This window comes from Psammomys obesus, unplaced genomic scaffold, assembly GCF_907164565.1.
Source record: "Psammomys obesus unplaced genomic scaffold, mPsaObe1.curated_primary_1811, whole genome shotgun sequence".
Lineage (NCBI taxonomy): Eukaryota > Metazoa > Chordata > Mammalia > Rodentia > Muridae > Psammomys > Psammomys obesus.
The window spans coordinates 3,437,644-3,464,479 of record NW_026585987.1 but is presented as its reverse complement, the minus strand read 5'-3'; the positions used below and the strand labels follow the sequence as shown (position 1 = coordinate 3,464,479).

Sequence of the window (26,836 nt, the reverse complement as noted above, 5' to 3'; positions counted from 1 at the left end):
ACACACACACACACACACACACACACACACACACACACACACACACAAATGTACACCACTGTGTCCATGTGGAGCCCAGAGAATGATTATCAGGAGTCAGTTCTTCCCTTTCACCACATGGATCCTGGAGAATCAAACTCAGGTTGTCAGGTTTGGTTGTAAGCACCTTTACCTTCACCCTTCCCTCATTTAATCTTCTAGAGAACTGGAGAAACTGATGATGCCTAAGAATTTAGCCAAGTTATGTCATGATAAAATTGATTAATAATATTTTTTTTAAAAAGATTCTTGTAAATGGAAGCCTCACTGCGGTCCCCCTTTGGTAGATTTCACACACCAATAGCACACTGTGTCCTTATTTGATTATGTACCATATCCACTCAATGAAAATAAACTGTATCCTACCAACTTGTTCTTGCTGGTTTGTGTCACTCATTTTTTTCCAACTACCTGCAGCTCTGAATTTGGAAAAGCCACCATTGCATGAGAGGTGACAGAGAAGGCCATGTGTTCCCTCTCCCTATGATCAGCCTACAGGTACCTGATGTGGTCCACTGGGGCAGAATGGGGTGGGTGGGGGCTTCATGAAGCCTTGGATCATGGGGAGGCTGAGGTGAGTGGTGGTTAGGGTACTAAGCAGCCTGCATCCAGCATGACCTTGAACATGGCCCCACATCTTCCTTGCTTTTTGTCAGTAAGCCCCAACCTCAACACTTCCGTTGCCTTCTGTGGGCTTCCAAAATCCCGCTTAGGGTGAACTTATTACAGCAATCCATGTGCGTGAGCTTTTGACCATCACAGTACCCCAGAAATGAGACTCCTCAAGGCTTAGAACATGAACCAGGACGCACGCTCTTCGGATTGTAACCCACCAGTCTCCAGTCTGTTTCATCCTAGCACCCCCCTAATGACAGCCAGGCAGTTTATTTTCAAAGTTTATGTTTCCTCATCCATAAAACCAGGGCTCTGGATCTGGGCTGAGTCTACAGTAATAGTTTCCAAATTTGGCAACCTGAATGAATAATTTGGCAAGTCTTGTTTGAAGAAAATAATGACATTGCTTTGTGTAATGACACATATTTGCTACCTGAAATGTTTACGCAATGTAACAGCATGGTCTGTGACTTTGCATTTGATTGTCAATTACCTCCCCCCATCTGCTTGCTGTCTTTTATAAGCAGACACTCACATCGCCACAAATGACGTTTGTAACCCTTGCCTCCAAGTTATCCCTGATTGGCTGAATAAAGGCCTACACACCTGGGTAGGGCAAAGTAAGGTAGGTATGGACAAAGTTCCTTCGAAGACAGAAGGGTCTTGGGAGGAGGAGACAGGTCAGGAGGAGAAAGAGGGAGAGCCCCGGCATGGGATAGGTGAAGAACCATGTGGGCCAGGAGGAGCGAACTCTGAGAATGGTGTGGAGAGGAGCAGCCCAGATGGAAAGCACGTGGAGGTATTTATGAGGCTATTGAACTGGGAGTAGCCTGGATAGGAATGATTCGAGCAATGGCATGGGATGTGGGGTTGTAACAAGGTAGCTGAAGGGGCTTGTATCTGCCCAACCCCAGGTAAAATAGGCTTATCTAAAACCTATCAGATGTCTGTGTCATTTATTGATATTGATATTGGTATTTAAGGTAGCAAGTTAATAATAACTGCCACAATAATCACAGGCTTTTAATAAACATTATTAGCCATTTTAAAAATACTTTCTACAACAAGCAAAACAGAGAAGTACAGTTAAAACATGAGCTCTCTGCTGAACCCATTACTCTTTGGGGATGAGCTGACATTGCCACAAAGGCATTCTGAAACAGGCTCATGCAGAATTCCCCTTCTCATGCAGGGCTCTAGACCCACCCAGACCCATGGCACCAGCCTACTGAGGGCAACCATACTCAGAACAGTTCTTAGGAGCCAGGGACAAAATGACAACTAAGAACTAGTTCTGCAGAGACCTGTACAATCAAGAACTGCTCGGGGCCAGTGAATTGGTGGCACTGCCCTCTCCAAGCCTGGCGACTGTGTTGGATCTGCTCCCCAGAAGCCACAAGGAGGAAGAAGAGAAGTGATGCGCTCTCCTGGCACTTGACCTCTGACCTTCACAGGTGTGCCTCTGCACGTACACCCAGAAAAATAAACAAGTCAATGTTAAAAAAAAAAAAGGACCGCCTAACATGCCTTTATCCTGAGCAATACATCGTTTCATAATCTTGTCTTTGCATGGACATCACAGTGCTTATTCGAAGTAAGGTGGCCACGGTGTCACTGGGCCGTATGAGTTTAAGAGAGCCCATCGTACGTGTGGTCAGTCATTGACTGAAACATGGCTCTGTGGCACATGACTACCTAATAGCACACATGGCAGGGAGGAAATGCTGGGGCAGTGGGGTCTCCTAAGGACACTGAAATTGTGGGGACAATTGTGAAACTGCTCCATGGTAGAACAGGTAGAGTAGTCCCCAGTCCCTCTCCTCAGAGACATTCCTCAACGAATGAATGAGTAAGTAAGGGTGCCCAGGAAAACCCCAGATCATACCCAGGATGGCAATCAAGTGGAAGGAAGAACAAGGGAAAGGAGAATGAGGTTGGGGTAGGAGGGAAGGTGGCAAGGGAATCTAGTATAGGCGACGACATAAACACTGCGTATTCTGGTGTGATTCCCCAGCCCTAGAGACGCCTGAGGACACTGAGGGTTGGTTTCTGGCACAACCCTTCAGACCTTCCTGTGGGAGGCCCTGGTTGTTAAGGATCTCTCCAGAGAAGGCAGGATTAAAGGTGACAGAAACAACAGCAACAGAAGAAAGGCAGCAGAAACACGGAGTCACAGGGAAGGTTTCTTCCCCTATTGGAATCTGTAAGTAAGCCAGGCTGGGGTTTGCTGGCGCCAATATCTGTGGGACCTGATTAGTGTCAGTTGGTCTCCAAGCAGCTGGTAACTTCCAATGTACAGACAAAACTGGATTTCTGGACATCCGTAGCCAAACTGTGAAACCACAGCTGACTGTCAGCTAAGTAGTTTCACCAAAGCCACCGGCTTACACCCTGGGGAGATGCCCATCAGATCTGAAGCACTATCATTAGAGAGATCTGCTTGGGTTGTGGAAGTTCACCCCAGACCCTGCTACCAAACCAACTTACCCTTAAATGTCTACAAACACCCTACAGAGATCTACAGCTTGTACCATCTAATGATAAGCTTAATCAAATGCCCCCACTGGAAGCAGCCACCCAGTGTGCTCCTCGGGTAGAGCATCTGGCCAGCACACGTGTCGCAGTTCCAGGGGTAAGGCTGCCTCCTTCCCTGTGGGTGGGGGTAGTTAGCGTCAGGCAGGCGTTGCTTCGCGGTTCACGGCTCATGTGGTGCACACCTGTCCGGAAAAGCTCAGGGAACAACCCTCTGAGGTTGCGGCTGCAGCAGGAGTGTAGGCGTCATCAGTCACATGGGCAGACACAGGTGCACACTGCCTAGCCTACCTTACAAACCCTGCGCCGCCCAGTTATGGTGTCTCAAGTTGACCATGGCTCTGGGCCCTAAATGAGGCAACATACGCCCTCCGGAGTAGGTGAGGTCGGCTGTGGGACTTCCCGCCAATGTGTCCCCATGCTGGGGCATCTCCACATGTAACCAAGGCTTAGGACAGGTAAGCAGCTATTACCCACACTGAGATATAGTCAAGCCATGGGAAGTGAGTTTCAGGAAGTCAGGCCCTCATTTGGATCGTTGTGTTGTAGGCAACAGCCAGGCTACTTTACACTGGTTAGAAAAGCAGAATGTCCAGCCCTACCCTAGACATACTGAAAAAAAAAAACAAAAAACAAACAACAAAACAGAACTTTTTTTCCAAGGTCCTCTGAAAACATGGGCTGGAGCATACCATAGAGTCCTTGGTTAAATTTTTCTTGTCCAACAAATGGAAATGTAAGCACACACCAAGAAGTGTAGAATTTAAGATAGGGGCCTCTTCCTCTTTCCTTCCTATTTTGTTTGGATTTTTCTTGGTCAGTTAGTAAACAGTATTTAAAAATTTGTGTGTGTGCATATGTGTGTGTGTGTGAGGGGGGGGGAAGGACAGAGGGAGAGGGAGAGACTGTATATGCAAGGAGGCATGAAGATGGTGTCTGAGCCCTTGATGGTTGTGAGTAACCTAATATGGGTGCTAGGAACCAAACTCAGGTCCTCAAGAAGAGCAGCAAATGTTCTTAACTGCTGAGCCATCTTTTCAGTCCCATTAAAAATATATATTACATAGATTTACAAAGAAAACCAATTAAATTGAGATACAATGCCATGAATATTTAAAAGCACATTAATACTGTAACTCAGATGTGCTACTTGGTTCACACATAAAATCTGAAGATATAACAGCAAATTTATTATTGGACTCCCTACCCCTATTCCCCATCCCAACCCCAGAGAAACAGGGTTCCAGTAATACACAGGCCAGCCTCAAGCTTGAGAACCTTCTGCCTCAGCCTTCAGAATGCTGGCATTACAGGTGTCTGGACTAGTTGACAAAACAGGAATGAACCTAGGTGATACTGAGGGACACCTGCTTCAAATACAATGTGTCAGTTCTACTCTGGCAAAGGTGTGGCCACTTCTGATGGATCATACTATGGCGTCTGCACCTACCACAAGTTGAAATGCTAAAATTTTTTAAATTTATTTTTAATTTATATATTCATTTTACATCTTGACCATAGCCCCCTCTCTCCTACCCTCTTTCCCTTATTCCTCATCCCTTTTTCCCAGGAAAGGGGAACCCCCACCACCAACCCATCTCAGCACATCAAGTCACATCAGGACTGAGCTCACCCTCATCCACTGAGGCCAGGCAACTGAGATTCATAGCTAAGCATTAGGCAGAGCTTGGGCGAGTCCTGTAGAAGAGTGGGGGTACCCCAGCAGCTTATTGAATCAGATGCTGAGACTCGCAGCTAAGCAAGCATCTCATGGAACTCAGGGAGTCCTGTGGAAAAGTGGGAAGGAAAAGCAGGACCTGGAGGGGATAAGCACACTATAAGAAGACCAACAGGGTCAACTAACCTAGACCCATGAGGGCTTACAGAGATGGAATCACCAAGCAAAGAGCACGGGCTGGACCTAGGCTCCTTATACATATGTAACCGATGCACAGTTTGGTCTTCATGTGCGTTTCCTCGTAAGCTGAGCCGGTGCTGTCGCTGACATGGACTCTGTTACCTGCTTTTGAAACACTACTTTTTTACTCTTTCATTCAATCATCACTCCTATTGTGATTAACTGAATGAAAGTGGCCCTCATAGGACCATAGGGAGTAGAACTATTAGGAGGTGTGGCCTTGTTGGAATAGGTGTCACTTTGTTGGAGGAGTTGTGTCACTGGAGGTAGGCTTTGAGGTCTCAGATATTCAAGCCAGGCCCAGTGTCTGTCTGTCTGTCTGTCTCTCTCCCTGCTACCTGCTGATCCAGATGTAGAACTCTTAGCTCTTTTGCCAGCACCATGTCTGCCTGCCGTGCGGCCATACTGCCTGCCATGATAACAATGAACTGAACCTCTGAACTGTAAGCCAGCCCCAATTAAATGGTTCCTTATAAGAGTTGCTGTGGTCATTTGTCTCTTCACAGCAATGAAACCCAATTAAGACACTCATCACTCAGTTCATCTAATCATTTCCTCCTAGGATAGTGCTGCATTGACCCTATAGGCTTGGCTCACCTGGCTTCCTCCACATGAGCCCGGTGATGAGCACTGTGTGTTTAGTGGGTACTGAGGGTCCAGCTCTAAGCTGCCTTCTAATACTTCTGGAGTGGAGATGTCATGCCACTCTGAACACCATTACACAGAACAGCCCAAGTAATCCCACTTCAAAGGAAATGAGCTGCTCCCCCGGCATAGCTACTTCCAAACAAACCGTAGCTTTAGAGCAATGGCTGACACTGAGCTTTTAACGGTCCCTTCTGGTTCCAGTCTCTTAGACCATAATCATCTTTTTTTGGGGGGGTGTCTTCATCGAGAGAAAGCGACACTCCCGTTAGCCATGTCAACTGTGGTTCTCAAAATAAGATTCATTACTGGAAGAAGCCAAATCGATTTGTCTCTGCATTTCAAAAATCACATACCCGAGGCATCTGAAACTGCCCCGCAGGCTGTTTTCCCCTCATCCAAAGCGCCACGAAAGCAAAGGGGAACTGCTCACTCCAGCCTCAAGGAGCCTCTGACACATGAACTCGTACAGAGCTAGCCACAGCTACGAAAAGACATTCTTAGGAAAAGTACAGCCCAGGAGTGCTGGGGCCCTATGTTTATAAGAGGGAAGAGAGAACCACAGATTGAGACACAGCCTTATATGTAATGATTTTTACACACAATAACAGTCCTGTTCCAGGTCCATGGGAGCACCGTGAAACAGCTCCAGCCTGAAGCTCGCCTCCTTTCCAGACATGTGTATGCACACACGTGCTTGCGTGCAGGGCGTGCGTGCGCGCGTGCGCACACACACACACACGCACACGCGCACACACACACACACACACACACACACACACACACACACAATGATAGCATTCACATTAACTTTCTCTTAGTTAAGCTTGCTCACCTGAAAGAACTTCTAAACAATATCATGCAAACATCTTACCCTATACTGGTTCGGTTCCAGGGCTTATGCCCTGGGGTGGTTAATTTGGGTTGTCACGTTTGGCTTGAGGGTTACCATGAACCTCAGGGAAGCATGTGGCCGCAAGTGTCTGTCTGTGATGGGTTTTCCAGGATTGATGGGCATCAGCAAACTGAGCGAAAAGATCATCTTGGATTTGGGTATACCCCTCCACCCCTGTGATGGAGGTGAGGATGTGGTGGAGGTGTAACAGGACATTTGCTCTTGCTTGTGCCTCTCTTCTGGGGCAACTGTGTTCTTTCTGCTGCTATTGCCATGGATTCAGATTCTGGGTCCTAGCTTGCACAGGAGCATTACTGGGGCTCTTGGACTTGAACTCTATGCTTCGTTTGCAGGTTTCCCTGGCTCTCTGCTGCGGATGGCTATCGTGGCTGATCATGTGAGCCCATCTCATAAATTCACTCTTACAGTTACATACGTTCTTGGTTCTGTTTCTCTAGAGAACCCTACAATATAACCCTAGCAACAGTCAGAGTCAGAAGTGCCTTGGGAGGCAGCCTGCATATAACCAGAACCTGTCATAGTAAGTCATACTACAGCAGATAGCACTGGGAAAGTCACTGTCACTGGCTTAGAAAGGTGACTATTTGCAAGGCATGGGACCTTGGCTTTGAGACTTCTCAGGTTTTACCATGACCTAGATGTTGCTTCTGGAATGGGAGAAGAGCCCACAGGAAAACAGACCTAAAATTGACAATAGACTCCTTGCCTTTGGGAGTGCAGGGGACAACAAATCTAAATCACTCAAAGGGTGTGTATGTGTCTGAGCAGGGGGTGGTTGAGATAGGGCCTCATCCTATAGTTCAGATTGTCCTGAAACTCTGTTCCTATAGCTCTGGGTGGCCTTGAACCCATGATGATTCTCTGGCTTCAGCTTCCTGGTTGCTAGAATTACAAGTATGATATACCAAGCTTGGCTTATTCCTCCTCTTAAGAGTCTGAAATAACCAACTCTACTCACAGTTAAGACGTGACACTCAATTATTGCCACCCTAACAAACCAATTTAGGATATCTATTTATAGGCAAGTACGGTGGTGGCATGCTTGGGTAATCCTAGCTTTGGGAGCTAGAACCAGAAGAGCCAGGAATTCCAGTTTATCCTCAGCTACACTGTGAGTTTGAGGCCAACCTGAGTTACTCTTTCTCAAAAACAAACAACAAAACAATCAGCCACAAACTAATAAGCCAACTAAGCTAGTAAGAATTTCTAATATCAATGGGTTGCAGGGGGAGGGAAGAGGAGAAACACAGAAGAGAAATACATTAAGGGGTCCAGGAGAGGTAGGAGGAGTGGGTGGGCGGGGCTGGCTAAGAAACGTACACATCTGTCTTAGTTAGGGTTTCTATTGCAGTGACAAACCACCATGACCGACAAGCAGGCTGAGGAGGGAAAGGGGCATTCTGCTTACACTTCCACAGCACTGTCCATCACTGAAGGAAGTCAGGGCAGGAAGTCAAACAGGCCAGGAACCTGGAGGCAGGAGCTGATACAGAGGCCATGGAGGGGGGCTGTTCACTGGCTTGTTCCCCATGGCTTGCTCAACCTGCTTTCCTATAGAACCCAGGACCACCTGCCCAGAGATGGCCCCACAATGGGCTGGGCCCTTCCAAATCAATCACTTAATTTAAAACATGCCGTACAGCAGATCTTATGGCGGCATTTTCTCAGTTAAGGTTCCCTCCTTTCAGATAGCTCTACTCTGTGTGTCAAGATGACAGACGACTAGCTAGCACATCATCAATGAAAGTTTCAAAGAATAACAACAACAAAAGAGAACATCTTATATATTATTCAATTAATGTGTCAGGATTTCAACAAGGTTGGTTGCAGAGTTTGGTCAGGCCAGAGGGACCCCAATAAAAGCCCACAGGCACCAAGACGTGCCCAGGTCTCTGCTTCTCAGCGCTAGTGTTTCATTCTCTCTTACACTATTTGGCTCACTTGAACAACCCACTGAAGCCAAGCAAGCTGTGACCTGTGCCTCCCACATCTGAATGGCACCCTTTCTGCTAACCACCTTTTTTCCTTTGCAGCACTTAGAAGTAATTTGTTTGTTTCCTTTCCAGGTCTTTATTGCTCTTCTGCCAAAACTGTTTTGCTTCTGTTACAATAAGATTCATGTGATATTTTCCAGAGCCGGCGGCTGTGCCAGCAGTTGGTAGTACTCTTTCTACCCTACAGGCAGCTGCCTGGCTAACTTAGGTCTAAATGTTGTAAGCTGAAGGCAAAGTGGAATTTGGCTAGTCAAACATGAGTGACCCTACTATTGGCGATGAGCTGGGAGGGCAGGACAACATAAAAACACTTCCTCCAAAGGGGCAGAAATAGGAAGAAAGGGCAAGAGAGAAAGAATATATCACAGACTCTGGGACCTGTGGTCCCAAGGGGAAGTCATGCCTGCCACACTTGCATTCCCTTTTGCTCACCCTGTCTCAGGGCCTTCCACTTGTGTAGATGCTCAGTGGTTAACTGTGGAAGTGAGGCAAACAGTTTGTAAAAAACCCAATTTTGGGTGTGAGATGAAGTCTTGAGACTAGGCCTGACCAGGTCCTTAAAGTCAACCTACCACTGTGTTCTGTCCCCCGGAGTCTGACTGAAAAAGAGAGGCTTAGGACCAAACAGATTCTCAAGGGCCACCCTGGATCTTTCTCCTAAGTCACCTTCTACCAACTTGTAACTTGGTTCCTTTCCTCTGTGAGAAAGGGGAGAGAAGGGGAATCAGTGTTGAAGTTAGAAAGCTGAGAAATGGGTCCTCCTGTACCCCATGTTAAATAGACTCTAAAGCAGTGGTTCTCAGCCTTCCTAATGCTGCAACCCTTTAATACAGTTCCTCATGTTGTGGTGATGACCCCCCAAACATAAATTATTTTGTTGCTACTCTATAACTATAATTTTGCTACTGTTATGAATCATAATTCAAGTATCTGAGTTTTCTGAAGGTCTTAGGTGATGCCCTTAAAAGGGTCATTCCACTCCCAAAGGGGTTGCAACCCATACGTTGAGAACCAGTGCTCTAAACCCTGATATTACTAAAACTGTAGCTCTTTCCGTCAGACAAGAGAAGTCAGTCACCTTTGGTCTTGTCATATAAATGCAGGTGAACTGATGGTTCAGGGAGAAATCAGGACAGGGAAGGCAGATCCAGAGTCCCCTGTCACCTGCTTTCAGGGCCTACCTCATTGCAGAGGGAATCTCAGTGTGTCTCACCTGGGTGGAGTTAAATCAAAGCAACGGGGGAGGGGGGTAGCTATGCCAGTGGGGGCCACAAAGCCACCAAAAGATCTATCCTATGTGCTCTTCCCCTCTGTGTGACAGTGTAGATGCCAGGTCAGTGGGCAGGAAGGCCGCCATCTTGCTTTCCATCTCCTGAGAGAGGGCACAGCAGTCATGGAGTCCCTGCTAGAAGGACCCTGCACTGTCCCTACTGCAGGAAATACACAGAAATACACTGGAAGGCCTTCATCTTAAAAGGGGGAACAGGTATTTAGGAGACAGAGCTAGGCAAGTCTATTCTGCTGCTTACTGGGCTGTGACACTGTTGATTCCCTTTTGATGGCAAACTTTCACATACTCAAAATCATCAATTCTATTTGGCTTGGTTGTTCTCTCCGGTAGGTTTACGCAACTTTTTTAAAAACGAATTTATTTTATGTGTGTGTCTCATTGTCTCTCTCTCTCTCTCTCTCTCTCACACACACACACACACACACAAAACAATAAATAGACGTCAAATTTAAGCCCTGTTTAAAAAGCCAAAGGGGGTCTCCAATGAGATGCCACAGCCAAACATTTAGTGACATCTTGGAATGAGTTGGCTCAATAAAGTCACTCATGGCTTCCAGGGCCCCACCTGTATCCATGTCTTTAAGACAGGAAGTGAAAAGCCTCCTTCCAACTCTGAGATATCAGGCAGGCCAAGGATCTCTTATGTATACTGTCACTCACATAAAGGAGGCCCTCTGGGAACAGAAGCTGACCCACCCCACCAAGAATAGCCACAGAGCCCCAGACTTTCTGGGCAAGCTTCTTGCACTGCCTTGGGTGCCCCAGCTCCGTGCCTCGGCTTTCTGTAGAGTTGCAACAGTTATGCAAAGTAGGTTTCTGACTGTCTGAAATTCCAGTGCATACAGGAACAGCAGGTTGCTTAATCTCCAAATTCAGAGCCAACCCCTTTGCTAAACACAGGCGAGGCTCTGCCTGCTCCCAGGGAGGATTAATGACCCACCCCTCTTGGCTCCAACAACCTGACTCCTCAGGGGTTACAGGCGCCATCTTGTTCCCAGGCTTTACCTCCCATGAGGGACTGTAGTGTTCATGTTTTTACCCTTCCTCACTTGTTTTCATCTGTCAAGCTAAGCTCCACCCCACCCTTCTTCACTGACAACATTCAGTTTTCAAATACTGGAGGAGGAGGATGGATGATTGAAATGTCCTGGTGAAAAGAAGTTTAATCTCAGGCATTTCATTTTCCTTTTCATACTGGGAACTCCTCATGAAAGATTTCCTATGTTTCTGCAGCGGACAATGAGCCACTTAGAGAAGCCAGCTCTGGATCCAGGCCTGCAGTTCTGACACAAGATGAACATAAGCAAGGTCACTGGGTTTTCCTTTTCCCTTATGACAGTAACAGTGAAATACTGTGTGACGTACAGAACTGGGTGCTCATGGGAAGGCTGTCAGGCTTTCACCAAGTGTTTCTGAGGGACTCATAAGGAAACCTTGTTCCAAATGAGAAGCCATATTCAGTTAACTTCTTACCCATAGTGCACACATGTACACACATTTTATTATAGAAAGCATCTTTTCTTTTCTGAGTGGCAACGCCAAATGTCTGGCCAGGACTGACTTGGTGAAAGAAGTGATTCCACGGTTCAGTCAACACATGGCTGCTTCTGTGGCTCACAAGCCACGGAGAGACGCAAAACCAACCATACCCCACATAGTCCACTCAACGAGCTTTGCCGTCGATTAGAGCCCTGTCATTCGTTCTTCAACTTCCTGACACTGAACCTACAGCACAACACTTTTGGAGCCAGCAGTGCCTTTAACACAGACCAAGAAACAGCCTCCAAAACAACAGCCTACTCAAAGTATTGAACATGTGAAGAGCTGTGTCAATCGGCTATACACACTGATCAAATATACAGAGAAACGGGGGTGTTAAAAGACAGACTTTCCCCTAAGGGGTCAGAGAGCAAATACTTCAGGTGTTGTGGGCCGGAAGTCTCTGCTTTTGTTCCTCCAACTCTTTAAAATGTAGAAACACATTCTTAGCTCCCAGGCCACATAAAAAACAAGCTAGAACAAGCAGGACTTGGCCCTTGGGCCATAGTTTGTTGACCCAACTTCTTTCATTAATGGGCCCTGGGAAAGAGCTGGTTCCTTCGCTCAGATCAGGTCACTACCCAGAGTACCTGGGGCAGGATCAGTCTGAAGGAAAGGTGGGAGTCAAACCCAGACAAGACAGAGCAAGGCTTTGGCAGGAGGGCAGGAGCGAGAGGTTTCCTAAAAGCCTCTGAAGCGTTCCCTTGTCCTCGCTCTCCAGACATGCTAGCTGTGGAATGCTGAGCAGCATTCAGCATGGGAACGGGACAGTCATAAGGTGTGGCTGCCCAGCTCCCTTCGGCCTAAAATACAAGACTTAAAACGTGGTCACTACTGGCCCTGGGGGATAGCCTGCCAGTCTGCAGCCCCCGAAGCAGCTCCCACCACTGCCTTCTCAGACACAGCTCTGTGGCCTGTAGCCTTCCAAGTTCCGAGCAAAGAACTCTCAAATCCAGGCTGCAGCTCTCTACCTACCTACCTCCGAGGCTCACCTCATGGCAACCACACATGTCATCTCTAACCCACCCCAGGTCGGTTCAGTTCCACAGTATTCCAGCCTCTTCTTGGAGGAGGAAACCCATGTCAGTTCAGCCCCGAAACAGTAGGAGAAGCAAGGTCTGGAAATGTTTCCTCAGGCCGAGCAGAATTTTATTTCTGTTTGTTTCTCTTTATCACCAGTCCCATGCCTCCACAACAGAGAGGGTGTTCTGAGATTGGCTACCACCACAGGAGACACAAATCAAATGTTTCCACCTTCCTCCTGTGTGGCTGCAGCCACGCTGGCCCCAGTAGAACATTCCCTGCTTCTGGGTGAGAGGACATCACTGTGACAGCTGCCAGCCCTCCGTCTACCCCCTCGCTCTGACACACATTCAGGGTCCACACTGTATCTTCTCAGTGATTTCCCTTTCTGACTTAGAGGCTAAGCAGAGGTGGACTGCCTCCACGGTGAAAACACCAGCACACTGGCGTTCTGCTCTGGATCTCAGTCATTTTCTGCCCCTTCCCCAGCTGTGAGCCATCCACCTCCTGGAGCACAAATGCCAGAAAGAATTAGCAAGCCCCTCTTTGGTTCTGAACTATAAGAATGTAGCAATTTTTTTTTCAAGCCTGAAAATCAATTTCTGATCAACTATTTTCCAAGTATTTGCTCTAAAACAGTGCCTGCTATTTATCATCCGACAATTTAAGAGCTGGTTTTAACTTACACGCTGCGTGATCTTACGTGATTCATTTTTAAGTTATCCTTAACCTGAGACCGTCAGGGTTATCAGAGTTTCTCGAGCAGCATCGGCACCCTGCAGGCTGAGTCCACTCGTGTCATTTCTTGTCTATTTCTCAAATACTTAATAATAATAATAAAAAGCCACCTGAGTCAAAAGCTGTGGCTAGGGAAGACCTAAGACTCTCACTGGCTCTCATGCCTCCTTCCTACCTGCATCGTGAACTGGTCGGCTGAACTCTCTCCACTGTGCTCCAGCAGCCACTCGCCCAGGCCAGTTGCCAAAGTTCGGCGTGTTTTCTTTCCCTTCTCCATTCAGGTCTTCACAGAGGGTTACTAACTATCCACAAAAAGCGTGAGCCATGCCGCTGCGTGCTCTGACTTCCTGCCAGCGCTCCATGCTCTGCTGAGCACAGAGACCTTCCTCCGGCTTCACCTGCGGAGCTCCGGGCCCCACCCACCCGCAGCACTCAGATCATTTTTCATTTATGAGTACATCCAGCTAAGCTGTGTCTGGGAAGGAGTGAGCCAAACATGGCTCTGCCAGTGTGTGAAATCCAGGCTGCTAAGAACCAGTTTAATTTGGGGATAGTACTGGGGGAAACCCAGCCCCCGGCAGCAGTCATGGGAGGAGTCCCTCTGTACGTCAGCTCTGCCCTCAGCAGAGTACAGCTTATGGTACGGACCACAGAGGTAGACTCAGGATTTCAGGCATGAACCGACAAAAATATACCGAGTGTGTATTTCACATCCACTGAAAATGTGACACCAGGAAATGAGTTGAGAAACTTTCCATTCGGTGACCTAGCGCTTCATAAGGAGCTAAGGATACTTTGTACTTTAAAGGGCCAAGGGGGGTGGTCTGTGGGTAAGGTGTTGGCTAAGTCTGAGGAGCTGAGTTGGGAATGCCAGCAGCCATGTAAAAGCCAGTAGGTGGTACACATCTGTAACTGCTGGAGCTGGCGAGGGAGGCAGAGGCAGGTGGGTCTCAGGGGCTCAATGGCCAGCTAGTGTTGCTGACTCTGGATGTGCACACATACACTCTTAGACACTAAAAGGGGTTTTAAAACACAACACACTTTCAAATGGATGTAAAAGTGGGAGTTTTATAATGAAACACACCGGTTAAGAAGGGCTACCTGGGGTTTTGCACCTGTGTTTCCTGTGACGTCGCCTGCTTTTTTCGCCCACCTTAGATCCTGAGGCTGCTACAGGCATCAAGCATGGTGATGACGGGTATTTGCATGCTCAAGGGTGACAGTCCAGTGCAGGGCACCACCCACTTTGAGCAGAAGGCAAGCAGCAGTGAGCCAGTTGTGGTGTCAGGACAAATCACAGGATGGACTGAAGGCGAGCATGGGTTCCATGCCCATCAGTTTGGGGATAATACACAAGACTGTACCAGTGCAGGGCCTCATTTTAATCCTCACTCCAAGAAACATGGCGGACCAGTAGGCCAAGAGAGGCATGTTGGAGACTTGGGCAAACATGACCGACCAGTAGGTCAAAAGAGGCATGTTAGAGGCTTGGGCAATGTGACTGCTGGAAAGGAGGGTGTGGTCAATGTGTCCCCTGAAGGTTGTGTGATCACACTCTCAGGAGAACAGTCCATCATTGGCCATACAATGGTGGTCCATGAGAAACAAGATGACTTGGGCAAAGGTGGAAATAATGAAAGCACAAAGACTGAAAATGCCAGAAGCTGCTCATGGCTGGTGGTGTGACTGGGATTGCCCAGGAAACAAATATCCCCTGTCTGGTCTGAGTCTCAAACTCATCTGTTATCCTGCTAAATTGTAGGAAAAACAAAACAAAACAAAACAAAAAACAAAAACCCATTAAATGAATTCTGACAGTGTAATAAACAAACAAACAAACAAACAAATAAACAAACAAACAAACAAACAAATAAATAAATAAATAAATAAATGGGCTACTTGTTACCATGACAGCAAATCTGCACTTTTCTCTTTTCTAATCCAGATAATCCCATCTTCTGTCTCAGACCATCTGTCAAATACAAAGACGGCTGATCAGAGAACAGAGCACATGGCCCTTCTAGGACATCTAGCTGCAGAGGTGATCTGGTTTCTCTTCTGGACTTTACCAGGAAACACAACTTTACAAAATAGACTCCCCCAAACCAGCACACACACACCATGATTTCTACTATACGGAAATAGCTTTATTTTACAGTGAAGTGAGGGGTTTCTGGAAGTCCAGCCAGAGCGAAGGTGTTGGCAGCCCCAAGGCCTGAGCTCTAAGTTTGAAAGTGCACATGAACTATTCAAAAGGAAGTGAGGTGTTGTTACGGCAATGTTAACAAACTCTCTCTAGCCACACTCAGGTTTTAACAGAAGGAAGGCACCTTTTGTTCCCTAGTTGTTCTTCTCAGGCCACACTTCCAAAACGTCAAGACTTACATCTTCCCAATTTCTCCATTTATGGTAGAATTTCCTCCAATATAAACACACAAACCCCTACTAATTATATACGGTCATAACCTATTTTTAGTCACCTCAGAAGTTCAATTTTCAAAACTATTTTAAGAATCTTAGTATATTGGAGCTGGAGAGATGGCTCAGTGGTTAAGAGCACCAGCTGCTCTCCTAAAGGACCAGGGTTCGGTTCCCAGCACCCACACAGCAGTGCACACCTGCCTTTAAGTCCAGTTCCAGGGGCCCTATGCCCTCTTCTGGCCTCTGCAAGCACAGACATGCATTCAGGTAAAACAGACATATTTTTAAATAAACAATTTTTTTTTTAAGTTAACAACAAACAACAAAGTAGGCAGGTGATCTCTCTGAATTTGAAGCCAGCCTGGTCTACATAGTGATTTTCAGGACAGCCAGAGCTACAAGATAAACATAAACAAAAACAAAAACAAAAACAAAAAAAGGCTCTCCAAAGGAAACTGCATTTTCACACATCCTCCAAGTGAGTTCTAGTCCTCTGCATAGCCCATCACATCTTTGAAAAATACCTACATGATATATTTTTTCAGTCTGGGCCACTTGTGCTGTTCACTGGTGGGTCAGGTAGGACCACAGGAGGGCAAGCATCCAATTGCCTGTGTCTGACAAGCAGCCCAGGGGCTAGAGAGCTGACTGTGTGGCGGACTTCCCCTCCCTTTCCGGGAGAGCCCTCTCTCCTACACTGAGTTTACCATGAGAAGGAAGCCTAGTCCTTATATTTATTTTTTTAAAGCAGTGGCGGAAATGGGGTCAACATGTTCTTGGCCCGTGAATAAACTTCAGTTATAGTGACAAGTAAATTGTGTCTGTTGAATATTCTATTAGTTTGTGAGGGCTGCCAAAAATCTATGGTAAAACCAGTTTCCCCACCTCTTTGACACATTTTCCCATCAGAGACCAGATAATCTACAGCATGAAGTTTTGCTTCCAGGGGAACTGCTGCAGTGTTTACTCCAAAGCTGCCCCTGTAGCGAGTGCGAGAACCTGTGCACAAGCCACCTGGCCAGGCCTGGCTCCTGAGGTAAGCCCTCACCGCCTTCCTGTGGTAGTGGAATAAGCCCACCTTGGTTCCCGAGATCAGGAACTACTAAATTCTCACCCTGGTGAGCTGAGAGGTACCCTAAAGACCACTTCCTCATGCCTTCTCACTGTGTGGATATGACAAAAGGCCCAGGGAGGTAAGAAAGCTTCCCTGGTGGGAGTGCCGAGATTCGAATACAGGACTTCGTAGGATTGTAAGAGCCAGAGGATTGGAAAATTTGCTATGTGGTTGCGTCTCCTACAAATGACAGGGACGCTTCACCCATGATATCTCAGCAACTTGGTTGCCTAAACAGGACCTGAATAAGCACAAAATGGATAAGCATTTTAACATGGATGGAAGAAATTTCATAGGGCTTTACCCATATACAAAGAACTATACAGCAACTGAGGGATGCTGAGAGTAGAAAAACAGTCTTTCCCAGGGACTGGCTCCCTAACTGGTCATCTAATACATACACACATATATATGCATACACACATAGATACACATATAATACAAATATGTGTGTACACATATATATGTGTATATTCAACACTAAACAGACTGAGCAGATTGTATTTATGTATTTGGGAACACACATACATGACCCTTGGTGGTGGGTGCCTTAAGAATAACACTTGAGGTTTTCTCACCTCCACAGGTGTGCGTACACACGTGTTCACATGTACCTGCTTCTACACTAACCCCTCCACACACAAGCAGCACTGACCACAGCACCAAAATGGTGGAAGCATCGAGGAGGATGGCGAATTTGTTGCATGCTCATGGTACATCTTGCTTATCCATTCATCCAAGCCGGAGAGCCGTGGCCCGCACACTCAGAGACTCAGCTCAGGAGCTAGCGCTGGCAGCTACTCCCCGAATGCAGAGCCTATAAGCACCTAGAGAAAATTCCACGTGTCCACAGTCCCCTCCTCAAGCCGGCATGCAGCCTGCACCCCCTGGCCTTCCTCACATCTGGCAGCATCTGGCACACTGACACTACCATCCTGCTAGCCCTTCCCTGGACGTAGATCAGTCTCTCGGCTGTGAGAACGGTCCAGCTCTCAGACTAGCACTCAACGCCCTCTCTCCAGCTGCCCTGCCGCCTAGTCTCTGGGTTAGATCTCCTCTGTCTCCACAGTTACAGCGGCTAAGGGCGAGCTGACTCCCAGTGGCCAGTTCTCCTCCGAGCTCCTGCCCACCTCTCCTGGGATGTCCAATAGATACAAGAGCCCGTCCTGCCCTAAAGTGAAACCCATCATGTTCTTCCTCAAACACGTTCCTCCTGCGTGTTCCCTCTTCCAATCATTGCCACACTGCCACTCAATTCGTGAGTCACCCTTGCTCTTCTACGTGAGCCCCACTTCTTAAATCTTTCTCTCCTCCTTGTATCCCCTTCACATTTTAAGGCCCTGATTTCTATTTCTCACTTCCTTGGTGTCCACCCCTCCATTCTATCTTGTACACAGAAGTACTTGCTGGGGAACATATAGATAGATCAGTTTGAAACTTCTTCATACAGCATCTAAGACCATTCTTGATTTAGCCCAATTAGGAAACATGTGCACGGTGGCTGGAGAAACAGACAGCTCGGGGTTACGAGCCTGAACCACTCTTCCAGCGGTCTCAGGCATGCTTCCTAGAACCCACATCACAACCACCTCTGACTCCAGCTCTAGGGGATTCAGTGCCCTCCTCTGACCTCCACGAGCACCTTCAGTCAGTCATTTGTGGACATGTGCATGAACACACACACACACACACACACACACACACACACACACACACAGTGCATACTGGATATCAAACCCATGACCCCATGCATACCAAGTAAGTGTTCTTTCACTGACTTACACTGCCAGCTGCTAGTGGTCTTTAACAAGGAACACTTGCAAACATTCTTTAGTTGTTATAACTGGATGGCGGGAGGGGCTGCTACTGGTGTCTAGCGGTAGAAGCCAGAGATAGTGCTAAATATCTCACAACACGTGAAACAGCCGACTACAACAAAGAGCCATTGATAGCATGTGCCACGTGGGTTCCTACAGCACTTCTGTACCCTATGCTGTGAATGCCTCCCACGCCAGGGCTAAGAGCGTAAATGCTGGCGGGGTGCCAAAAACCCTAAGTGGACGAGCGAGAAACAGGTCACACAAATGCAGCAGACATCACCAGGGAACTGCAGGCAGTATGCCCTTTCTAACAAACACAGATCCAAACTCCCCAAACGCTTCCCCGAGTCACACAGCACGTGGCGGGGTTCGAAGCTTCTACATGCCTTCTGGGAAGTGCTTTCCTCTCCGGCATTCATGATTACTCAAAATTTTATAAACGACATTTGTTTATTTATTGCACGCATGTGTCGCCATGCAAATGGGGAGGTCAGAGGACAACTTGCAAGAGTCGGTTCTTCCTTCCAACACGTGAGTCCGGGGGACTGAACTGGGTTTGGTGGCAAGCACCCTTACTAGCTTAGCCATTGTACCGGCCATGTGGCATTTGCTCTATTTCCTGATAGGACTCTGCATACTCCTAATGTCTAGTAAAGAAACAAGAAAATAGGACAAAACCCATCATCTGCTGTTTAAAAACTGATTTTCAGTGTTGTGTGCTCACGGCATGTGTAACACGTGCCGGGCTATGCACATAGCGTGGAGTGCTTGTGGAGGCAGAGGACAACCTCATGGAGTCGCTTTTCTTCTCTCCTTTCACCTGTAGGTGGGTTCCAGGCCTGCACAGGTCATGTTAGTGGAGAGTGCTTCCATCCGCCAAGCCATCACTGGCCCTGGTTTTGGCTGTCTTTTTCAATTTCCTTCTTAAGGGCTCTTTCTCATTTTCCTAATGATCTTAATCTAGTTTTTCTAAAAATAGATTCTGTAAAATATCATTAAGGGAGATGTTCTCTATGCAAGAAAGACTGAGCAAATAGGTTTAGAAAGCGCTGTTAACTGGCTCTTCCGCTATCCGCTGTGTCCAAACCTTTTATGGAGTTCCCACTCCTGCCTATTTGCACTGCATTTATTAATATTCCTGAGAGCTTCCCAAAATGTTCTCTTCTCCCACATCCTCGTCTGTTGTTAGACCTCTTCTTCCTTTAGCATAGGATACTTGGTTTAAATCTCAACTCTACACAGAAAAGCCCCACCCCGCCCATCCCCATCCTCCAGGCACACTGGTCAGCTCTCCTCTTCTGAGCCTCTTCTCTTTGACTAAGGTGACATGTTTGGGCTCAGAGCTATCCTTTCAAGGTGCTTATCGCCTTTATTTGGCAGAGCCTCCCTGGAATCACAGACTCGTCTGTGGTTGTGGGAACCTGACTCACAAACCCAAAGCTTTCTGAAGCTGCTGAGGAAGTTGGGTCGTGTACGTAAACCTCTTTCCGTGGGCTTCCAAACAATCAGTTATTTGTTTCTCCCCTTTCCTTCCCACAAGAAGAATTTCTAGAAATAATTGGAGGCGATTTCCCATGGGAATGAGTCGAGAGTGACTTCCAGGTCTTAAACCTTATCTAAAGCAGCTGGAAAACAAAGGGCCTAGCAGTGTGCCTGCTGCCCAGAAACAATACAAAGTCTGCCAATCAAACTGTGGCGAAGGCGTCAACCTGCTGGGACTCCGGAGGAACACTAGGATCACGCCACTGTGGTTTGTACTCAACTAAGAAAATGGGTAGCCAGGTTCGGTGGGACACAACTGCAGTGCCAGCCCAGCCTTGAGGCTGAGCCGGAAGGACCTAGCTCAGTGCCAGCCTGGGCAATGCAGCCAATTCAAGGCTATGTAGCAAAATTCTGTCTTAGAAAAGTAACAGAATAAAAACAGAAGAAACACGTGGGCCTTCAGTGATAGCAAATGTAACTTTCTGGTAGGAAGCGTTTGTGAAGGAGGCGTTAGCAGTGTTAAGGAAGGGCATATATTGCAAATACATGCTCGATGCTTAACTTCTCAAGAAAAACAAACAAAAACAAAACGTGAGCTCCACCAAATGACTAGGAGTAACCGAAGCTGCCCCTGCTTATTAGCTATGGAGTGATAAGTAACTATTAAACCTCCTCAGACAGACGACAATGCTCTTGACAAGCTTTGGCTACATTACTGTTACAGTGTGGCTGTGGCCACAAGGTATGCATTGATCAAGGATCCTATCATGGCCGGTTTGTTCACATCTCAGTTTCCTCTGTCATTTCAGCTTATGAACATCACTAGCCAGACTACACACAGCTTTCCTGGCTCCAGAAGTTCCAGGCTTAATTGAAAGTGACAACAGGGAAACTGGGAAAAAGAGATGGAACTTTGGTGAGCAGCAGTGTTAAAGGACTCAGAAGTCAGTGTTGAGGGGCCCCCAGAGGGGCTGCCAGCTCCAATCAGGCCACTGGGTACTTGACAAGGGCGGAACAGAATCACACATCACCCAGGATTTCCTCCGGAAGAGAGACATGTAACACCCGCCCAGAGTTGCAGAGAGACTTTCAATCATCTCCTGGGTCAGTCTATCATCAAGAGCAGGGATGGAAGAGTGCTTCATCTTCCTTCTCAGGGGTAAAATGACCTTCACCTTTTAAATTGTCTAAATTAGTTCCTGGCCAGGCACAAACCAGGTCCTGTTCCTTCTTTTACCAATAAAGGCAAAGAAGAGAAAGAACTGTAAAGAGTAGGGTAACCCTAAAATTCAGGAGACAAGACTGGGCTAGCAGAATTCATTTCTACTTGGAAACAAAAACAAAAAAATAAGCAAAACAAGCTTGGGGGTTGTACTGGCTAGTTGTGTGTGTCAACTTGACATAGGCTAGGGTCATCAGAGCCTCAGTTGAGGAAATGCCTCCATGAGATCCAGCTCTAAGGCATTTTCTCAATTAGTGATCAAAGGGGGAGGCCCAGCCCACTGTGGGTGATGTCATCCCCAGGCTGGTGGTCCTGGGTTCTATAAAAAACCAGGCTGAGCAAGCCATGGGAAGCAGGCCAGTAAGCAGCACCCTCCACAGCCTCTGCATCGGCTCTGGCCTCCAGGTTCCAGCCGTGTTTGCATTTCTGCCCTGACTCCCTCCAGTGATGGACCATGATCTGGAAGTGTAAGCTAAATAAACTCTTTCCTCCCCAACTTGCTTTTTTGGTCATGGTGTTTTGTTGTAGCAACAGAAACCCTATCTAAGACAGGGTTAGAGAGATGGCTCAGTAGTTAGGAGCACTTGCTGCTTCTGCAGAGGACCTGGGTTTGGTGTCCAGTACCCATATTGGTTCGTTCACACCTGTTTTAAGCCCAGTTCCAGGGGATCTCAGACCCTCTTCTAGCCTCTGAGCATACTGGCACACACATGGTACATATACATACACATAAGCACTGACGTATACATCATCTCTAAGAATCAAAGGGAGGCATGGGCATCACTGTCCCATAAATATGCCAGCTTTAATGCATGAGGGAGAATTCTAAAACAGCTAGAATGATGTCCACGGGCATCAGACGGTTTCCTCTCCATCTTGACTTCTCAACCCTGTGGTTCTCACCCAGACAACCATGGGAAGCTGGCATTTCCACCTGAATGTGCTAGTGGCAGCTCGTGACTGCCTTTCCTTCCCTTCCTCTAAGGACCCCCTACCCCTCCTGGGCACCTTTACTCTAAGGTCTTAAGAGAAACTTCCACCGTTTCTCTTTTCTTTCCATATGTTCTCCAGTGGGAGCGATGGTTTTTCTCATTTCTTTCCTAACTCCCCAGAGCCTCACACTTAAAATATACTCAACCTGGTGCCAGGCACAATCACACACATATGCATGCGCGCGCACACACACACACACACACACACACACATACACACCCCAGTCCTGTGGCCCTGAAGGTTTCCCTGAATCTTAAGCAGCTCTGACTATGGCTACCAAGTGCTTGGGCTCCAGTTTCCCTCGCCACTTCAATATGCTACCCTCTGCTTTCCACAGCAGGCTGTTGTGCCTTTCCATGTCCAGCACAAAGTGCTGGTGCCAGCCTTCATCACTGCCCTCACACACACAATTGAGGCACATGTCTGCTCTGGTGCCAACACTCCCGGAGTCCTCTGTGTACTCTGATAAATATTTTGGTAAGAGGCTCAAGTCTCTCTTCTATGTCACACTCACATAATCTGTCCCCATTAAGCCTGCTGCCCCTTTGTTCTCTAGGCCCCTTCACACTAACTTTTAACTGAGTCTTTTTGTTTGTTTGCTTTTGTTTTCCCAAGAGAGGTTTCTCCATGTAGTCCTGGCTGTCCTCGAACTCCTTCTGTAGACCAGGCCAGCCTTGAACTCACGGAGACCCACCTGCCTCTCCCCCTGGAGTGCTGGCATTAAAGACATGAGCCACCACTACCACCCAGCCGAATGAAGTGTTTAACCCACAGACACCCTGGGACACCTCAGGAAAACAACTGAACACATGCGGGTCACAGCCTTGCAACAGCGACCCTCTAACCACAGCAAGCCCAACCTAAAAATAGATGCATCTGGGTTAGGCCGTCCAAAGGTCTCAGAAGAGGCAACCACCACCACACCTCGCTCACTTGGCCTTGATTGCCGGGCTGGGGCGGCCAGCACCCCCACGATGTGAGGCAGCCCAAGGAAAGACAGGGGTAAGCACTCACCTCTGACTCAAAGGCAATGGGTACCCAGTGGGAGGAGAAGCCAGGCCTCTTCACCTGACGGAGGGCCAGCAAAGGCAGTCTCCCGGGACTGATACGACAGTGCCAGAGCATGGTAGGGGACACAGGAAAGAAGCGAACCCTTGCACATGGCCAGCCATCTCTGAGTAACACCAGAAGGTGCATCACTGCTCTGTGCAGGGCACCCACAGACACATATAGACACATACAGCATCCTGCTCTGGGACAAACGAGTAAGGCCTTATATTTCGCAAGCCAGGATTCTACACCAGAAAACACCTAAGGCAAAAATTACGATAGACAGACAAACATACACAGACACACAGATACACAAATCCCAACATGAAAAGCTCATTATTTGCATTACGTCTCTACATCTCATGAACATTTACCATCAATGGGAGAACATGAGGCCCCGAATCTCACATTTATTTTTCCATAGCTCTCTAACATATGTTCTGATAATCACAGCCCCTACAAATCAACCTCCAACAAAGATTCTTTAAAGACCGAAGGCTGGGCTGCAGATGCAGCTTAACTGGTGGAATGCCGGCTCAGTATGAGTTTGGTCCCTCAGCATCTCGTATGCTGGGTGTGGTGGTGCACACCTGAAATCCCAGCACAAGGAGGCAGAAGCAGGATGATCACAAGTTCAAAACCATCCTCAGCTACAGAGCAAATCAGAGGCCAGCCTGGAATACACAAAATCCTGTCCTACAAACTAAACCAAACCAAAAACCAAGAGCTGTGTTTAGGAGTATGTGAACAAAGCCCTGGTCTGAAGGGGCACTGTGAAAAGTTCTTTTTCCTCAAGACAGAATGGAGGCAGGACTGGCTCTGAGAAAAAGGCCAAGGGCTCCACTAACTTGTCTGCAGACCAGGAGGCTCCTATCTAGTGGTCAGAACGTTTCTGTGGGGCTAGGAAGACAGGAGTCCAGATCCCCAGAACTCACATCAAGAACCAGGCCGGCGTGGTGGCCTGCTTATATGGTGAGCATGCAGGCAATGGAGACAGGAAATGCCCAGAACAAACAAGCTAGCCAGACTAGCCAAGTGGAAGCTTCAGGTTTAATGAGAGGCCGTGCTTCAATATATATGGTGCTGAGCAATCAGTGTCAACTTCTGGCTTCGGCGAGCACCTGCATACATGTACGCGTGAAGGAACACAACACAGGTGGCACCGCAGAGTTCCACAAGCGCCCGGCAGTTTTTCAGCCTTTTATTTATTTATTTGTAAAGAAAAGGCTTTTAGTGATGACCCTTCCTCCCAATGAAGTGTGCCCAACCTCTCAGCACAGTGACACACCGTTGTCATCTGCGAATTTCCAACCAAGACCCAAAAAAGCAGAGTCACCAAAAGGCAAGCAGAACTGTGTCCATGCTTACAATTTCCTGTTGGGCTGCACATATACCTCATTCTAGGTATGTGTGTCTCGAGGGCAGCAGAGTGGACATGCCTACCAGAACTTCTGAAAGAAACAGCAATTCTCTCTGAAATGCTGACTCTGAGAGGCAACGAGGCAAACACCCACCACTCAAGCCTTTCTCCATGCCCTACATTTTGCTGATCTGAACCTCCAGGTCCACCAGTTCCCGACAGGCCTATTATAAATATTTCATGCTGCCCCACTCCCTACAAGCCCAGTAATGTCAGAATCACTGAGGCTGCTAGCCTGAATTCAGGCTTGCTTCACCAGCTTTCTGTGTCAACTCTGTGACAGGAAGTGATCCTGCCGCAGCGTCTGGGAAAAGGGTGCCCATTCCATCCCACCTGCCTTTTTCATGTTTGTAGTCTGTCCTTCCAAAGACTCAAGAGTTGTCCCCTGAGACATGTATCCTCTTCTGGTGAATTTTCCTTTTCAAAGCAAGAACCTTGTGTTAAGGAGAACTGTGAGGCTGGCTCATGGGAAGGACCAGGCAATGAAGTCTTCTCGTTACTGATTTTAATTTGCAAGAGAAACTCAGTTTCTACCCCGGTGGGCTGCTTGGTGGGGGGCTGCTTGGTGAGGGGCTGCTTGGTGGGGGGCTGCTTGGTCATATGACACTTGAACGGGGAATTTCCTCAGCTTTTTCATTCCCGGGATCACATGGTTGATCACTGAAGAGTTACAGTGACACACCAGTCACCCAGATGCAGTCACAACATCTGGCTCCAGCTCTCTGCAGAGCAGAGATGCTGGAAGTGGGGGGGAGGGGGGAGAACAACCCAATTAAAATGCAAATGAGCCTGCGGATTGTTACTGCTAAATGGTCCCTGAAGGAAAATTAATACACATATTGCAAGCCCTTGGCAAAATCAAGATTTCAAGGCACCCAGAAAACGCAAATTGAAATTCTTGATGATGGCTTTATTTCTAACACTACATAAGCTCTGAACTCAGAGCCATCAAAGGTGTTAAAGAAGCAGATGTGTTTTTCCCCCAACCCATTCTGAATTACTTCAAACTTTAACCTGCTTACTGACCTGATGATGTAAACTACCCACATAATGACCAAAGTAAGAGAGGCAGAAACCCACATTGGCAGCAAAAGCGGTGTGGGAACAGGAGGTGGAGAGAAAAGGCCCCACCCAGGGGAGCTGTGGTTTTTCAAAGGGATAAGAGGTTAACACTGTAAAATTATGCACCAGACACCACATCCAAAGCTTGAGCATTTATTTCTTACAGTAACTCTTAGGTTCCTGGTGTCATAGAGTGTTTTCTCTTTTACAGACAAGAAAGCTAGACAGATAGATTCCCTTAGTAAGCAGAGCACTGGCCAGTTTTCAGCTTTTGCTCCTTTCCCCTCTAACAAACATATTTCCCTCAGGTCTCTATTACTTTGAGACCATGCAACTATAGGACACGCTTTGCTCAAAAACAACTATGAAGCTTAAGTCTAAAGACACAAAGTATTTTTTTTTTTCCTTTTCCATTTCTTTTCGTCTTCCTTCCTTTCTTTTCCTTTTCAAGATAGGGTTTCTCTGTGGAACAGAGCCCTGGCTTTCCTGGAACTCACTTTATAAATCAGGCTGGCCTGGAACTCACAGACATCTACCTGCTCTGGCCTCCTGTGTGCTGAGATTAAAGGTGTGGGTGACCATGCCTGGCTCACAACCTATTTCTTGTGAGTAAGAAAAATTGTGAGGGTGAGGGAGCTTGATCCTTTTGTTATCTTTGTACTCAGGATTTGAGACCCAGTGAACAGAAGTTTGGATTTCAGGAAGAGAGCTGGGACCAGAAGATTGAACACCAACTGGCATACTTCGGAGGAAAGGCTCTTTCCATTGAAAGAAAACAAGCCCAGAAAACACTGCCATGCTAGAGCCATACTTCTAGTGAAGCTCAAGCAGGTGAGTAACTTCCCACACAGGACCATGAGAACCTAGCCTAGCATGAAAACTGTGGGGTCTCACGAATTTAGGATGAGTAGATATAGATACAGATATAGATATAGATATAGATCAATCTATCTTATCTATCTATCTATCTATCTATCTATCTATCTATCTATCTATCTATCT

General features: G+C 47.3%; 2 protein-coding genes across 2 annotated transcripts in view; one reads left to right on the top strand and one right to left on the bottom strand.

The window, feature by feature from the left end:
- Positions 1 to 26,836, bottom strand: part of Pdzd2 (PDZ domain containing 2) — a 222,072-nt gene that overhangs the window by 117,513 nt on the left and 77,723 nt on the right. The window lies entirely within an intron of this gene.
- LOC129671929 (superoxide dismutase [Cu-Zn]-like) lies at positions 14,436 to 14,936 on the top strand. The gene has a single exon (XM_055601103.1). The coding sequence runs from the start codon at positions 14,436 to 14,438 to the stop codon at positions 14,934 to 14,936; it is 501 nt and encodes a 166-aa protein (XP_055457078.1).

What these genes read in the sequence shown, in the direction of transcription:
- LOC129671929 (XM_055601103.1), top strand. Translation starts at nt 14,436, where the DNA reads ATGGTGATGACGGGTATTTGCATGCTCAAGGGTGACAGTCCAGTGCAG.